Source organism: Brassica oleracea, chromosome C3, assembly GCF_000695525.1.
Source record: "Brassica oleracea var. oleracea cultivar TO1000 chromosome C3, BOL, whole genome shotgun sequence".
Lineage (NCBI taxonomy): Eukaryota > Viridiplantae > Streptophyta > Magnoliopsida > Brassicales > Brassicaceae > Brassica > Brassica oleracea.
The window spans coordinates 329,921-344,065 of record NC_027750.1 but is presented as its reverse complement, the minus strand read 5'-3'; the positions used below and the strand labels follow the sequence as shown (position 1 = coordinate 344,065).

The 14,145-nt window shown below is 39.9% G+C and overlaps 2 protein-coding genes and 1 long non-coding RNA gene across 5 annotated transcripts; 1 reads left to right on the top strand and 2 right to left on the bottom strand.

The window, feature by feature from the left end:
* Positions 1–4,469: 4,469 nt before the first annotated feature.
* On the bottom strand, positions 4,470–5,446 carry LOC106334140. Its single transcript, XR_001268534.1, has 5 exons — positions 5,338–5,446; positions 5,105–5,196; positions 4,958–5,009; positions 4,795–4,869; positions 4,470–4,722 (listed from the first exon to the last, which is right to left on the bottom strand). It is a non-coding gene; the product is annotated as an uncharacterized LOC106334140 (long non-coding RNA).
* Positions 5,447–6,558: 1,112 nt separating this feature from the next.
* On the top strand, positions 6,559–7,771 carry LOC106328160 (uncharacterized protein At2g39795, mitochondrial-like). Its single transcript, XM_013766543.1, has 3 exons — positions 6,559–6,898; positions 7,014–7,366; positions 7,455–7,771. Exons 1-3 carry the CDS (start codon positions 6,632–6,634, stop codon positions 7,612–7,614), a joined length of 780 nt encoding a protein of 259 aa, XP_013621997.1. The 5' UTR covers positions 6,559–6,631; the 3' UTR covers positions 7,615–7,771.
* On the bottom strand, positions 7,763–9,544 carry LOC106328161 (PRA1 family protein A1). Of its 3 annotated transcripts, none has more exons than XR_001267572.1 (7): positions 9,251–9,544; positions 9,014–9,054; positions 8,855–8,933; positions 8,502–8,752; positions 8,322–8,393; positions 8,024–8,228; positions 7,763–7,798 (listed from the first exon to the last, which is right to left on the bottom strand). XR_001267572.1 is itself a non-coding variant. In XM_013766545.1 (7 exons), exons 1-7 carry the CDS (start codon positions 9,406–9,408, stop codon positions 8,125–8,127), a joined length of 630 nt encoding a protein of 209 aa, XP_013621999.1. In that variant the 5' UTR covers positions 9,409–9,543; the 3' UTR covers positions 7,901–8,124. The 3 variants fall into 3 exon arrangements, 2 of the variants coding, with proteins under 2 accessions (XP_013621999.1, XP_013621998.1); XM_013766545.1 differs by lacking the exon at positions 7,763–7,798 and having other exon boundaries at positions 7,901–8,228; positions 8,502–8,590; positions 8,666–8,752; positions 9,251–9,543; XM_013766544.1 differs by lacking the exon at positions 7,763–7,798 and having other exon boundaries at positions 7,901–8,228.
* Between the last annotated feature and the right edge of the window lie 4,601 nt (positions 9,545–14,145).

Below are 14,145 nucleotides of genomic sequence, written 5' to 3'. Positions count from 1 at the left end.
GACAGGGTTTAGGGTTTAACCCTAGGACAGGGTTTAGGGTTTTAACCCTAGCCCTAGGGCAAGGTTATGGTTTAGCCTTAAGGCAGGGTTTAGGGTTAAGCCCTAGGACAGGGTTTAGGGTTTAGACCTAGCGCTAGGGCATGGTTTAGGGGTCAGACCAACCCTCAGCAGGGTTTAGGGTTTAGCCCTAGAGCAGGGTTTAGGGTTTAACCCTAGGGCAGGGCTTAGGGTTTAGCCCTAGGGCAGGGTTTAGGGTTTAGCCCTAGGACAGGGTTTAGGGTTTAGCCCTATGCATGGTTTAGGGCTTAGCCCTCATACAGGGTTTAGGGTTTAACCTTAGGCAGGGTTTAGAGTTTAACTCTACGGAGTTTAACTCTACGGCAGGGTTTAGGGTTTAGTCCTATGCAGGGTTTAGGGTTTAATCCTCGACAGGGTTTAGGGTTTAATCCTCGACAGGGTTTAGGGTTTAATCCTCGACAGGGTTTAGGGTTTAATCCTCGACAGGGTTTAGGGTTTAATCCTCGACAGGGTTTAGGGTTTAATCCTCGACAGGGTTTAGGGTTTAATCCTCGACAGGGTTTAGGGTTTAATCCTCGACAGGGTTTAGGGTTTAATCCTCGACAGGGTTTAGGGTTTAATCCTCGACAGGGTTTAGGGTTTAATCCTCGACAGGGTTTAGGGTTTAATCCTCGACAGGGTTTAGGGTTTAATCCTCGACAGGGTTTAGGGTTTAATCCTCGACAGGGTTTAGGGTTTAATCCTCGACAGGGTTTAGGGTTTAATCCTCGACAGGGTTTAGGGTTTAATCCTCGACAGGGTTTAGGGTTTAATCCTCGACAGGGTTTAGGGTTTAATCCTCGACAGGGTTTAGGGTTTAATCCTCGACAGGGTTTAGGGTTTAATCCTCGACAGGGTTTAGGGTTTAATCCTCGACAGGGTTTAGGGTTTAATCCTCGACAGGGTTTAGGGTTTAATCCTCGACAGGGTTTAGGGTTTAATCCTCGACAGGGTTTAGGGTTTAATCCTCGACAGGGTTTAGGGTTTAATCCTCGACAGGGTTTAGGGTTTAATCCTCGACAGGGTTTAGGGTTTAATCCTCGACAGGGTTTAGGGTTTAATCCTCGACAGGGTTTAGGGTTTAATCCTCGACAGGGTTTAGGGTTTAATCCTCGACAGGGTTTAGGGTTTAATCCTCGACAGGGTTTAGGGTTTAATCCTCGACAGGGTTTAGGGTTTAATCCTCGACAGGGTTTAGGGTTTAACCCTAGGGTTTAGGGTTTAGCCCTCATACAGGGTTTAGGGTTTAACCCTAGGCAGGGTTTAGCCCTAAGACAGTGTTTAGGGTTTAGCCCTTTGCAGGGTTTCGGATTTAACCCTCGACAGGGTTTAGGGTTTAACCTTAAGACAGGGTTTAGGGTTTAACCCTCGACTGGGTTTAGGCTTTAACCCTAGGACAGGGTTTAGGGTTTAACCCTAGGGTTTAGGGTTTAGGGCTTAACCCTAACCCTCGGCAGAGTTTTGGGTTTAGGGTTTTGGGTTTAACCTACATGGTTTAGGGTTTAACCCAGTGGCATGATAGGGTTTAGGGTTTAACCCTAACCCTCGGCAGGGTTTAGGATTTAGCCCTAGGGCAGGGTTTAGGGTTTAGTCCTATGCAGGTTTTAGGGTTTAACCCTCGACAGGGTTTAGGGTTTAACCCTAAGACAGGGTTTAGGGATTAACCCTCGACAGGGTTTAGGGTTTAGGGTTTAGGGTTTAACCCTAACCCTCGGCAGAGTTTAGGGTTTAGGGTTTAGGGTTTAACCTTAACCCTCGGCAGGGTTTAGGGTTTAGCCCTAGGTCAGGGTTTAGGGTTTAACCCTAGGGCAGGGTTTAGGGTTTGGCCCTAGGGCAGGGTTTAGGGTTTAGCCCTCATACAGGATATAGGGTTTAACCCTAGGCATGGTTTAGCCCTAGGACAGGGTTTAGGGTTTAGCCCTATGCAGGGTTTAGGATTTAACCCTCGAGAGGGTTTAGGGTTTAACCTTAAGACAGGGTTTAGGGTTTAACCCTCGACAGGATTTAGGGTTTAACCCTAGGACAGGGTTTAGGGTTTAACCCTAGAGCAGGGTTTAAGGTTTAGCCCTAGGGCAGGGCTTAGGTTTAGCCCTATGCAGGGTTTAGGGTTTAACCCTCATACAGGGTTTAGTGTTTAACCCTAGGACAGGGTTTAGGGTTTTAACCCTAGCCCTAGGGCAGGGTTTAGGGTTTAGCCTTAGGGCAGGGTTTAGGGTTTAGCCCTAGGGCATGTTTTAGGGTTTAGCACTAGGACAGGGTTTAGGGTCTAGACCTAGCCCTAGGGCATGGTTTAGGGTTTAGCCCAATGGCAGGATAGGGTTTAGGGTTTAACCCTAACCCTCGGCAGGGTTTAGGGTTTAGCCCTAGGGCAGGGTTTAGGGTTTAGTCCTAGGGCAGAGTTTAGGGTTTAGCCCTAGGACAGTGTTTAGGGTTTAGCCCTATGCATGGTTTAGGGCTTAGCCCTCATACAGGGTTTAGGGTTTAACCTTCGGCAGGGTTTAGAGTTTAACTCTACGGCAGGGTTCCCTAGGACAGGGTTTTGGGTTTAGTCCTATGCAGGGTTTAGGGTTTAACCTTAAGAGAGGGTTTAGGGTTTAACCCTCGACAGGGTTTAGGGTTTAACCCTAGGACAGGGTTTAGGGTTTAACCCTAGGGTTTAGGGTTTAACCCTAACCCTCGGCAGAGTTTAAGGTTTAGGGTTTTGGGCTTAACCTTAACCCTCGGCAGGGTTTAGGGTTTAGCCCTAGGGCAGGGTTTAGGGTTTAATCCTAGGGCAGGGTTTAGGGTTTAGCCCTATGCATGGTTTAGGGTTTAGCCCTCATACAGGGTTTATCCCTCATACAGGGTTTAGGGTTTAACCCTAGGCAGGATTTAGCCCTAAGACAGGGTTTAGGGTTTAGCCCTATGCAGGTATTTGGAATTAACCCTCGACAGGGTTTAGGGTTTAACCTTAAGACAGGGTTTAGGGTTTAACCCTCGACAGGGTTTAGGGTTTAACCCTAGGACAGGGTTTAGGGTTTAACCCTAGAGCAGGGTTTAGGGTTTAGCCCTAGGGCAGGGTTTAGGTTTAGCCCTATGCAGGGTTTAGGGTTTAACCCTCATACAGGGTTTAGGGTTTAACCCTAGGACAGGGTTTAGGGTTTAACCCTAACCCTCGGCAGGGTTTAGGGTTTAACCCTTGGGCAGGGTTTAGGGTCAAACCCTCATACAAAGTTTAGGGTTTAACTCTATGCAGGGTTTAGGGTTTAGCCCTAGGACAGGGTTTAGGGTTTAGCTTTATGGCAGAGTTTAGGGTTTAGTCATCGGCAGAGTTTAGGGTTTAACCCTCATCAGGGTTTAGGGTTTAACCCTAGATAAGATTTAGGGTTTAATTCTAGACAGGATTTAGGGTTTAACCCTCGGTAGGGTTTAGGGTTTAATTTTAGTGTTGGATTTACGGTTTAGGCATTCAGATTTTTCGGTTCGGTTCGGTTTAGATATTTTTCTTTAAAAATTATATTTTTTATATATATTAAAATTAAAAATAATATTTTAATATATTTTAATATATTTAAAATATTGGGATATCCGTTTGGTTTTCGGTTTGGTCTCAATTCAATTTTGATTTTAGGATTATAAATATGGGAACTGTTCGGGTTTTTGTAATTTTCGTAATGGTTCTTTCTTAGTTTTTTCGGTTCGGATAATATGCCGAGTACTAAGTTTATCCAACAAAAAAATAGTGATAGCAGAAAAAATCCCATGAGTATGCATTATTTTTTCCAAGTTTGTTCTGACGACAAAAAATAGAAAGAATTTGCCTTCTGATAACAAAATAATTTAACAGATTTTCAAAATGACTGATAACTAGAATTGTTAACTCCAACGATCGATAAAAATTTATGGAAATATCATGTTCGATAATAATACAACTACACTCTTAATTTCTACAAAAAAGTTTGAAAGTATAAAATTTGAATGCAACAAAAAAAAACCTTTCATCAAAAACCTTTAAGGAGTTAAAAAAATGATCTTAGTAGATCAATTAGAAAATTAAGTGAAAATAAGTGTGAAATCAAAACAAACATGCTATCTATAACGATCGATAAAAACTGACAAGATATCATGATTGATTAGTTTTCTCACATTCAATTACACTTAAAGTTTACATAATCAATTAAATATTACATAGTTTATCTCAAAAAGTTTGAAAGTATAAAGTTTTAATGTGAGCATATAATAATCTTTTCACCAAAAACTTATAAGAAAGAAAATAAAAAGGGAGAAATTGGATATTAGTAGATCAATTAGAACACTAAATGAAAATAAATTTGAATTCATAACAAACATGTTATCTTTAACAATCAATAGAAATTTGACGAGGTATCATGCTCGTTTAGTTTCACACAGTAAACAATTATACTCAAACTTACGTAATCATCATATTATACATAATTTGGAAAAATTATAAAAAAAAAAGGAGAAGATAAGAGATCATACCAAGCAAGAAGGCCGCTTTTGTGAAGATTGACATCCCACGTTGATGAATGATGACCGTTGTTGTTCATTGGGCACCGATCAATGTTGGGACGATAAGCGATACGTGTGTGTGTTCTGTTCAGGCTATCAAAGTTTGGTACTTGAAGACTTGTCCAGTGGCCACTGACGAGAGTTTTGTAGCAAGATCTGCTTTGAAAAAAGTAGACATATGAGTAGATAAAAATTGCGTTGTGAAGCACAGAAAAAGGACACCTATACCATTCTCTTTGTACCATTAAGGAGGCAACTGTTTCTCTCCCCCATTTCCAGCACAGACAGGAAGTGAAACTTTGTCTGGGTACCAATGACAACAATAATCTAATTGGATATTTTATCCGTAGCTATCTAAATTAACAAAGAGTAAATATCAGAAAAGTTATACCCTCGAGGTTTATATATCCCTTGCTATGTGCAGGACTCTCGTAAGGAGCCACCTGTTTAACACAGAAACGCCAAAAAAAGAATCCAGACAATGAATCGATGGCAAGAATCTAGAATTAGAGTCAGTTTTATATATAAGGAAACTTACTGGTTCCCTGGAGATGATAGCAAGTTCGCCAGGCTTGAGGCCTTTCCTTTGAGAACTCTCTCTCTCTCTCTCTCTTGCTGGCGTACGTATCCCTGTGATTCAAGAACATCCCAAAACAAAACATTAATGGTTTACAGATAAATCGGAGCTGGATCGAGACGCGGTTGAACCAAATCGGAGCTGGATCGAGCTCATCTATTACTGTGTTTAAGATAAAATAGAGTAGGACAAACCTTGAACTACTACTCTTCAGGCGAGGTGGTGTCGTTGTACTGTAAACGGAGATGGAGATGGAAAAATTGTTCTTCGTGTTCTGTTCTAGAGAGAGAGAGAGAGAGAGTGAAGTGGTAGGTGTGCGTGTGTTCATTCATCGAAACCAGAACTACTAATTTAAAAGCAAAGTGCTAACGGTCGGATAACAGTTTTCAAGATATTCCTTTTAAATTTCATTTTCCTCCTTTTGTTGGGAAATAAAGAAAAGAAAGGATTAAGAAAATAGATAAAATCATTCTGGGGGACTCTCTCTCTTAACTCTCTCTGTATCTTTCAGAGAGAGAGTCGGTGGTTAGATCGTCGGTGTTCTCCGGCGTTGTCTCCCGTGTATCGGGTTTAGGTTCCGACATCTGGTGGCTTCGATAGCATCATTGACTGGTCAGTTTCTGGCTCCGACGACGCGCCTTCTTCAGGTGTAAATCGTCGGCTTCTCGCTCCACCTCGCATCATCCGCTTGTGTTTGACGGTGGTTTAGTTCCGGTTGGTTCCGGATTGTGCTTGATTTCTTCTTCTTCGCTCTCCCTCTCTTTCAAGCGATTCCCTTAGTTGTTTGTTAACAGCGATGGTAGTTGTTTGAAACTATTGATTTGAAGATGAGATCTTTTTGGGCTTTAGTGCTCGACGTCTTTCGGTTTGTGACGTTGAAGACTACAGCGTTGTGGCTGGTGACCTTTTCACTTCCAGATCTCGTCGCGGTGGCTCTTTGAACGGTGTGTCATGTTTCCGGTTTGGTTCCGGTGGATTTCCGATTAGAGTTTCGTCGACGACGTGCATGCCGGTGAACTATGGTGGCGATTCAACTTTAGGGCGTGTGTGTCTCCTCCTCGCTAAGTTTCTAACGCGTGGAGTAGCTTGAATGGACTGTCCATCTTTCTTTGGGCTTTGTCTTTTGGTTGGACTCGTTTTGGACATTTTGTTGTTTTTAGTTTCTGGGCCGTTTTGGCCTCCCATGTACTTATATCTGTTTATGTTTATTTAATAATCCTACAAAAAAAAAAAAAGAAAAGAAAAGATTTCTACTTTCTAGTAATAAAAAAGGAAATTGTGGAAAATTATTTACGATTTAGTATCTCTCAAAATCTTTTACAATTATTTACCGCTAGCAAACTATGGGCTTTAAGCTACCCATTAAGTTATTGGGCCTTATCGAGTGACACTATAAAATCTTTAAACCTCTCGTATCTCTCTCACAGCTAAAACCCTCATTTTCGATTGTCTACTGATTCTTCGCAAACCCTAGAACCCTCCGTGAGAATGTCGTTGTTCCGTCGAGCCTCGTCTAGTTTGGCCACTCTTGCCTTCCGTGCGGTTAGATCTCCGGCGAGCCTCCGAAATGGCGCCGTCTCCGCCGAGAGATTGATTCTTCGTACCCAGCAGCTCAGCCGTGGATCGGTGTTTTCATTCTCGAGATTTTCGACGGAGAGTGCGGTGGCTAAAACAACCGCCGACGAGAATCTGGTTAGCGTTCTCGAATCTGAAATCGAGTGCGCAGTGAACGAGGAGGCGCCTGATGAAAACGTCGTAAGTTATCTCTTATGTATCTGCTAGATTCTCTCTGTAATTAGATCTTCGGATTCAAGTGTCTGAGTATGAGAATTAATTAGAATTTTTGCGATTTGAATTTGAGTTAAAACAGATGGAAGATGTGCCAGAAGGGTTTCCCTTTGAGATAATTGATACTCCAGGAGAACGAACTCTGTTGCTTCAGAGGAAGTTTGAGGATGAAACAATCCAGGTCGAAGTTGACTCTTGTGCGACTTATGATGACGATGAGGAAGAAGAAGAGCAAGCAGAAGCTAACGATGATGAGGATGAGGAAAGCTCTGTTAAGCTTCGGATTCCCATGGTTGTGAGTGTGGCGAAAGGTGACGGTGTGTGTCTTGAGTTTGGAGTCAGCGCTTACGCCGATGAGATTGTGATTGATAGTTTATGTATCAAACAGCCCCAGGGATCTGAGAATGAGCTTGCTTACGAAGGACCCGACTTTGAGTATTGTTCCATTTGCGCTTTGTCTCTCAATATATATATATATACGATTGGATATTGTCATGTGATTTGAGTTTTTGGTTTTGTGCAGTGACTTGGATGAGAATCTGCAGAAGGCGTTCCACAGGTTCTTGGAGATCAGAGGGATCAAACCGAGCTTCACTGGCTTTCTGGCAGATTATGTGGCCAACAAAGACAGCAGAGAGTATCTTCAATGGCTCAAGGATGTCAAGTCTTTTGTTGAGAAGTGAAGCTGATCTTTGTTTCGGAGATTAATAAGAGTGAAACTTTTAGGTTGGATTTTTTTATTTACTTTGGATTTTTTTATTTACTTGAGTTTCTTTCAGCTGAACCTTTTCTCATCATTGTCCATGATGAATTGATGATACAGAAAAGTCGTTGAAATGAGTTGTTTCTTGTTGCCAATATGGCTACTTTTCAGCTTCTTTTGATTTTCAGTTCTTAGTTAAAACCTCTTTGATCTTAATGTAATTCTTTAGGTGACATTCAACTCATCAAGAGCTCAAAACACGAAAAAGGAAAATGCACGCTCTCAAACGACTCTAGGATTTTATAGTAATTCATCATATAGGGGTCCGGGGAAAACAACTACAGCAAAAAAAGCTAGCTTTACAAGTGCTGAAACAAAAAGACTGCTACAGAAAGCAGAAACCAAATCAAGTAACAGATAATCCGAGTCATGGAGCTAAAAAAATCAAAGCTTACAGCAACAGCAATACTCTGCTCGAGCTTACATTACTCTAGATCTCACTGTAGTTACGCCACACTGCTCGAAATTCCTCCCTGAAGGTGTTAAGACGTGCCTTCAAGTTGGGTGTTCTCAAGGTTGCATGAAGAATTGTAGCTGTAACACAAAATAGCAAAAACAGTATTAAGCATGTGGATGGATGAAGTAGAGTGACAAACTGAGGTAAGACAATTAGTGTAGATTGCATACCAAGAAGCCCAATGAGTAGTGCCAAAGAGACGGTGAACAAACCACATGAAATATACCAAAGGGCAAAACTCACTGTGAAAAAACAACAAAAAAATCCAAAAGGTTTCAAGATATATATTTCATAAAGTTCCATAATCAAACGAAACATATAGAGAGAGAGAGAGAGAGAGAAACACATACCAAGTGAGGATATCAAGACAAAGACCCAACGGGGTTGGCCACAGATATAGATTGCTCTCTTTGCTGATGGGCGTCCACGAATGACAGGCCTATATAAGACCAAGTATAAACAGATGATAAGCAAGCAAGCAAGGAAGGAAGGAGAGGGAAGCAAAGAAACATACGCCAATGGAGGTCTCATTTTAGCAGCTAACTGTGGGGAGAAACTTCTGATGGTTCGTGTGGCCTTCTCACTAAAGGAACCTGCAAAGCTGTAAATAATAAAGAAGAATCCTCATCAAGTACATCCACTGGTTCAAAAGGTGTGAGATTGAAACAGCTTGGAAACAAAAGAAGTTAAAAAAAAAAAAAACCTGTCATTAAGAAATGCCACAGTTACTGCAGTCAAAAAGGCAGAGAGAATGGCGAGAGGCCTTGTAAGAAATCCCAATCCTGTAAACATCACAGGTCAAGATAGAGATCATCATGATGAAAAAGGTAAATCATCATAGCTACTTTCTCACAGCACCTACCAAGTATAAAGACGATCATGATGAAGTAGTTCGTTCGGTAACTGCAAAAAAAACAGATCCATCACAACAGGTCAAAATGAAGCTCAATTCCGAAATGAATACGATCGGGTGATTTACGACGAATAGTTCAGAGATTGATCCAACTGTCAGATCCGAGATTGAACAAATTCACAATCAATCGGCTAAAGTGTAGACCTAACTTAGCAACTAATAGAGCGAGAGAGATAGGGATCGTACTAGTAGAGATTGCACTTGAGGCGGCTGTCCCATTTAGCGAGAGATTTAGGAACGGTGAACCTTGAGAAGAACTCAGACAGCGGACGCGGCGGCGACGACCAATCAACCTCTCGGAGAGCATCGACGAGATCTTCAGCCGTCACACTTCCCCAATCCATCACCTCCGATCACAAAAAAACTCAACTCTCTTAATCAACAATAACAATCTATCGATTACGATCAAATCAAAGCTTCCTCTCGAAGAGAAGACGAACCAAAACTGATCGTATTGTATCGAAATGAAATGGTCTAATGCTTTTTCAATGAACACGCCACGCGTCTTTCTCTTTTCCCCCAATGACATTTCCACCCTTGGACTCTTTTTTCCTTAACCGGAGACTAGATTTTATTTAGCCCGGTTCAGTACGTACCAACATAAAATTTAGAATCTGTTGTTATGGTTGGGATAAATTCATTGTTCAATATTATAAAGGAGTAGATTGGATCAAATAATAATATATTACCGGCATAAAATCAGACATATACTATCTATCAAATCATATCCCACTTCCTATGGCTAGACCATACGATTGATGAATATATTCTTCACGTAAATAAGCACATGACATGCAACGATAATTGTTGTTGTTTTTTTCTTTTTTGGTATGATTTTTTTTTCTTTTTGATAAATCCTATCGGTTGATCCGGTCGGCCCCGGAAAGAACGTACTTAGTGCTACAAAGTGGACTAGCCCGAAAGCGTACCACACTACCTGACCCGAGTTTGAAATACCTTCCGGCTAATGCCAGGGGGTGGACCAATCATCTGTTATGGCCCACCATGTAAACCATTTGGACCGAAGCCCAAGCCCAAGCGCAAACTGACCAAGTAGTGATAATTTAGTTCTCAGGGGGGAATCGAACCCATGACTGATGTGGGTACACACCAAGTCCCAAGAGATTGCCACTAAGCTACCACCACTTGGTTTAAAACTGTAAGGATTGAACTTTTTATAATGATTGGGCTCACCATGAAAGACCACATCACAAGAAATTCCCAATGCTTGCCCGAGAAACCCAATGGACCATCTGCGAGCACAAGATTTTTTGATTACCACAGTATGGTAATTGTTGTTGCTGCTTAGAAAACTTAGAATTCTCGTTTGTGGAATTTGCTCTCCTTCAAAACCTTCCACTTGTTTGGAATGGTCCTGTTACAGGGAATGTTATGTTGAAGATTGTTTCCTTAGGTGAGGGAACTATGCTCCAACATATCTCATTCAGCAATCTATGATGCTGCCCTTTTGTCCATGATGGCCCTTGAGGATTTAATGTCTCAATTTGTCTGGAGCTTTCAAGATGCAAAAGGAGTTTCTCTTTTCGAAGGTCTTCTTACATATACTTTGTTGGTTGCATTTCACAATTCACTTTTATCTCTCTTCGAAAGTTTTGTTGTTGCTTTGAATGTTTCAGCTCTATGGAGCCATGTTGTATCCTTCTTTAAGTGGAGATGAACCATAAGCTTAATGCAATTTAGTTTGACCAAAAAAAAGACATGCAACAGTAATTGACAAATCATAAAACATTTGTTAAATCTGTTATGCACATCTATCTTATACAAATCTACATCTCCAGTCTCCATGTATCTTCTGAATCAGTCAATCCATACGTGAATATGGTTTTGTGCAATCAAACCATGCATTTGGCATCATTTGACGATTTTATATCGTTCATATCAGTTTGATCTTTGTGTTTCTTTTTTAGGTGAAGTCGATACATTTGATTTTGCTCGTTATTTTACCAAAACATATTATTATTTTGATAAAACATTTGTTCCGGATTTTGAAAAAGTAAGTAAAACTTCTGTAAGTTTTCTATTTACTAAAACTTTCTCTTAATATCTCCATTTTTGTAAAGGTAAGAAGTCTTCGCACGTATATAATTACTAAAGTCATTTCAACTCACAAAATGATAAATTGTAGGAAAAATATAAAATGCAAAGAGTAGGGATTATCTTTGAGCTAACCAATCTCCATGCTGCTAATATAATAATGTCATGCTTCTTCTCCTCCAAGCAATTTAAGGTTTTTGTTGAGTTAAGTGTTGTCTTGTACTTTCAGTAAAAGGAAGAGGTAATCTGTATCCCGAGGATTAAAAACTATAATACACACATTTGCATGTGCCTATGTATTTTTAAACCTCAGGATGCAGATTACCAGTTCCTCATCAAGTACCATAATCTTCATCTTCTTCCCTGCGTTACTCTATTTCTGCTGCTGCTGCTGTTGTATATGGTGAGTTGTTTTTGTTGTGGTTAGTGGTGAGAATATATAGAGCTAGCGAAGCTAATAAATAGTAATGGTGCAAAAGAATAATACTTATTCCGACGGTTTAATGCTTCTCGAACAAATACTCTTAGAGAGACAAACTTTTCTTGTCCATGGTTTCTTATATATTCCTATATTTATCTTCAGTTCTTCACATATCCATCCATGTACTAAGATTAATATATAATCTATGATATAATACTGTAGTATGTACGCCTAAAGCGGCATATACATGTACATAGATTTTTCTTACGAAACGTACTGTTTTTAAATTGATTCAATAATAAATCGGAGAGTAGTATGTATATCTTTTACGAATTTATTTGAATTTATAAAACGTGTGGAGTCTTTTTAAGCATCCACATAACATAAAGGAGATGAATTGTGAGAGATCAAATCATAAGAAATTGATTCTTTGTTCTTTATAAGCCAATGATGGCACCTTCGTTTTTTCGCTTTACAACATACATATAATTAATCTTTGAAATTTTCTTTGACTGCTTTATGCCTTCTCCCGGCTCGTCACATGAACCGATTCTCCTCTCAATAATTGAATTTCATGTAATTGAAAAGACACCTCGCTAGTATATGTTTACGCGCGTCTTATAATTAGGTACAAAAAATTTAGTTCAGTTAATTCTATTTACTATGAGTAGTCATGTGCGACGTTTTTTGAAAAGGTTAACTTCCTCGTACAATATTTTTCTCAGTTAAAGGGTCTAATTTGCAACTCATGGAATTATGATGAACACAATGAGCCGTAATTTACCCTAAGCACCTCTATTAAAAACTTGATTTTTATAAGTGTGGAAGATAGGCTCATGATGATCTACAACAACTTTGTTCATCCTCTGATGTTATTAAGACCAACTGACCAACGGGTGAAACATAGGGGCGGGTGCATTTTAATTTTGACGACATAAGCCAGCTTTCATACAATGAAAGAAGCTGGAGACAAACATATTTTCGATTTAAACATTCTTATTTTCTAGTGGCAGAAAAAACATCTTAATTACTTTCCTGTACAGCTTTCTTTAATATTTACTAATATATTACATGCTCAAATCATCACTTTATATAACAAAAAAGTATAGTTAATGCCAACATACTGAGATAATCTTCATTTTCAAACATTTATAGAGTTGACTATATGTCCACATTTTAATACTTTTCTACAACTGAACTAAAATCTCTACGAACCGGATTATATATGTTCATATATATATCGAGTAAAAACAAAATTCGGTGAGACAGTGTCCCTTTGGATACCTCAAATCCCTACCTGTCAAATTGATGCATCATGGATCAATAATGGCAATGTCAGTGACTTAGGGTGGAGTCTTAAGGATCAAATGGGCGTAGAATACTTCGGATTACGGGCGTGTAACAGGAACCTCTCAGCTTTGCATGCTGTGATGGAAGGATTACTTTGGGCAGCCGCATGTATGAGAGACAGAAGGATCATTTCGGTACGGTTCGAAACGGACTGCTTAGACTTAGTGGACATGATTACAAACCCGATGGACTGACCAGCATTCGCGACAGAGATCGAAGAGTTCCAGAAGTTACAGGATGACTTCAAGGATGTGAGACTATCTCATATTCCTCGGAGTCGGAATGGCCGGACAGACGCTTTAGCGAAAGATGCAAGGACCAGAGACTATATTTTCACCCATATAGATCAAACCCGGACAGATGGTGATGCTCTTCGGAGAATCGACTCGTCTGCTCTCCACTTGATCTAGCCTAGATGGGAAGACAACAAAAAAAAAAACAACATAAGAATAATTTGTAACCGGTATAACAACATAAAAACACTATTAAAAATTATATGAACATATAGTCTGTAAATGTACGTATGTTTATGCAAACAAAAGGGTGTAGAAAAACAAGTCTGAAAAATGGTTAGGAGAATAAATTGTAAAAAAGACATTTTTTATGTTTCTTAGTTTTATATTTAGAGGGAAGGGTTATATACTTATATATCCTTTGATTTCCAAAAGCAAATGCAAAGTTAAGTTGAAGCAACAAAGGCACATTTTCATCTTTTGCCCTCATGAGCTCCTCAAAAGCCAAGTATGTTAACCTTTAACCATTATTAGATGGGATACAAACCAAAGTAATTGGATTTGTGTTTAAAGCCGGTTCAAAAAGAAACTATTAGTAGAGTTAAATAATATTATGTCTCACTCACTCAAACCAGATATGGTATGTGATATGAAGGATGATTTCTATTGATGTATAAGAGTACATATTTATACAGATTACATACATCTTTAAGGGAAAAATATATCAAGCATTTATAGAGTAATAGAGAAAACGTGATACGCAAGTAAGGTGATTGATCTTCTTTCCTTAACATTCCCCCTCAAGATGGAGGTGCTTTAGCAACACCAATCTTGTCTGAAAGCATCCTGAAAGGTGATCTGGACAGTGGCTTAGTCAATGCATCAGCAAGTTGGTCTTTTGATGAGACATGAACCACACGAAGCTGACCTGAAGTGATCTGATTTCGGATGAAGTGGTAATCAAGCGCCAAGTGTTTCATTCGAGAATGAAAGATAGGATTAGCACAGAGATATGTTGCGCC

What these genes read in the sequence shown, in the direction of transcription:
- LOC106328161 (XM_013766544.1), bottom strand. Translation starts at nt 9,408, where the DNA reads ATGGATTGGGGAAGTGTGACGGCTGAAGATCTCGTCGATGCTCTCCGA. An exon ending in GTGGCATTTCTTAATGACAG is followed by an intron (nt 8,753 to 8,854) that starts GTTTTTTTTTTT and finishes TATTATTTACAG; the next exon opens with CTTTGCAGGTTCCTTTAGTG. An exon ending in ACTACTCATTGGGCTTCTTG is followed by an intron (nt 8,229 to 8,321) that starts GTATGCAATCTA and finishes TTTGTGTTACAG; the next exon opens with CTACAATTCTTCATGCAACC.
- LOC106328160 (XM_013766543.1), top strand. Translation starts at nt 6,632, where the DNA reads ATGTCGTTGTTCCGTCGAGCCTCGTCTAGTTTGGCCACTCTTGCCTTC. An exon ending in AGGCGCCTGATGAAAACGTC is followed by an intron (nt 6,899 to 7,013) that starts GTAAGTTATCTC and finishes GAGTTAAAACAG; the next exon opens with ATGGAAGATGTGCCAGAAGG. An exon ending in TACGAAGGACCCGACTTTGA is followed by an intron (nt 7,367 to 7,454) that starts GTATTGTTCCAT and finishes GGTTTTGTGCAG; the next exon opens with TGACTTGGATGAGAATCTGC.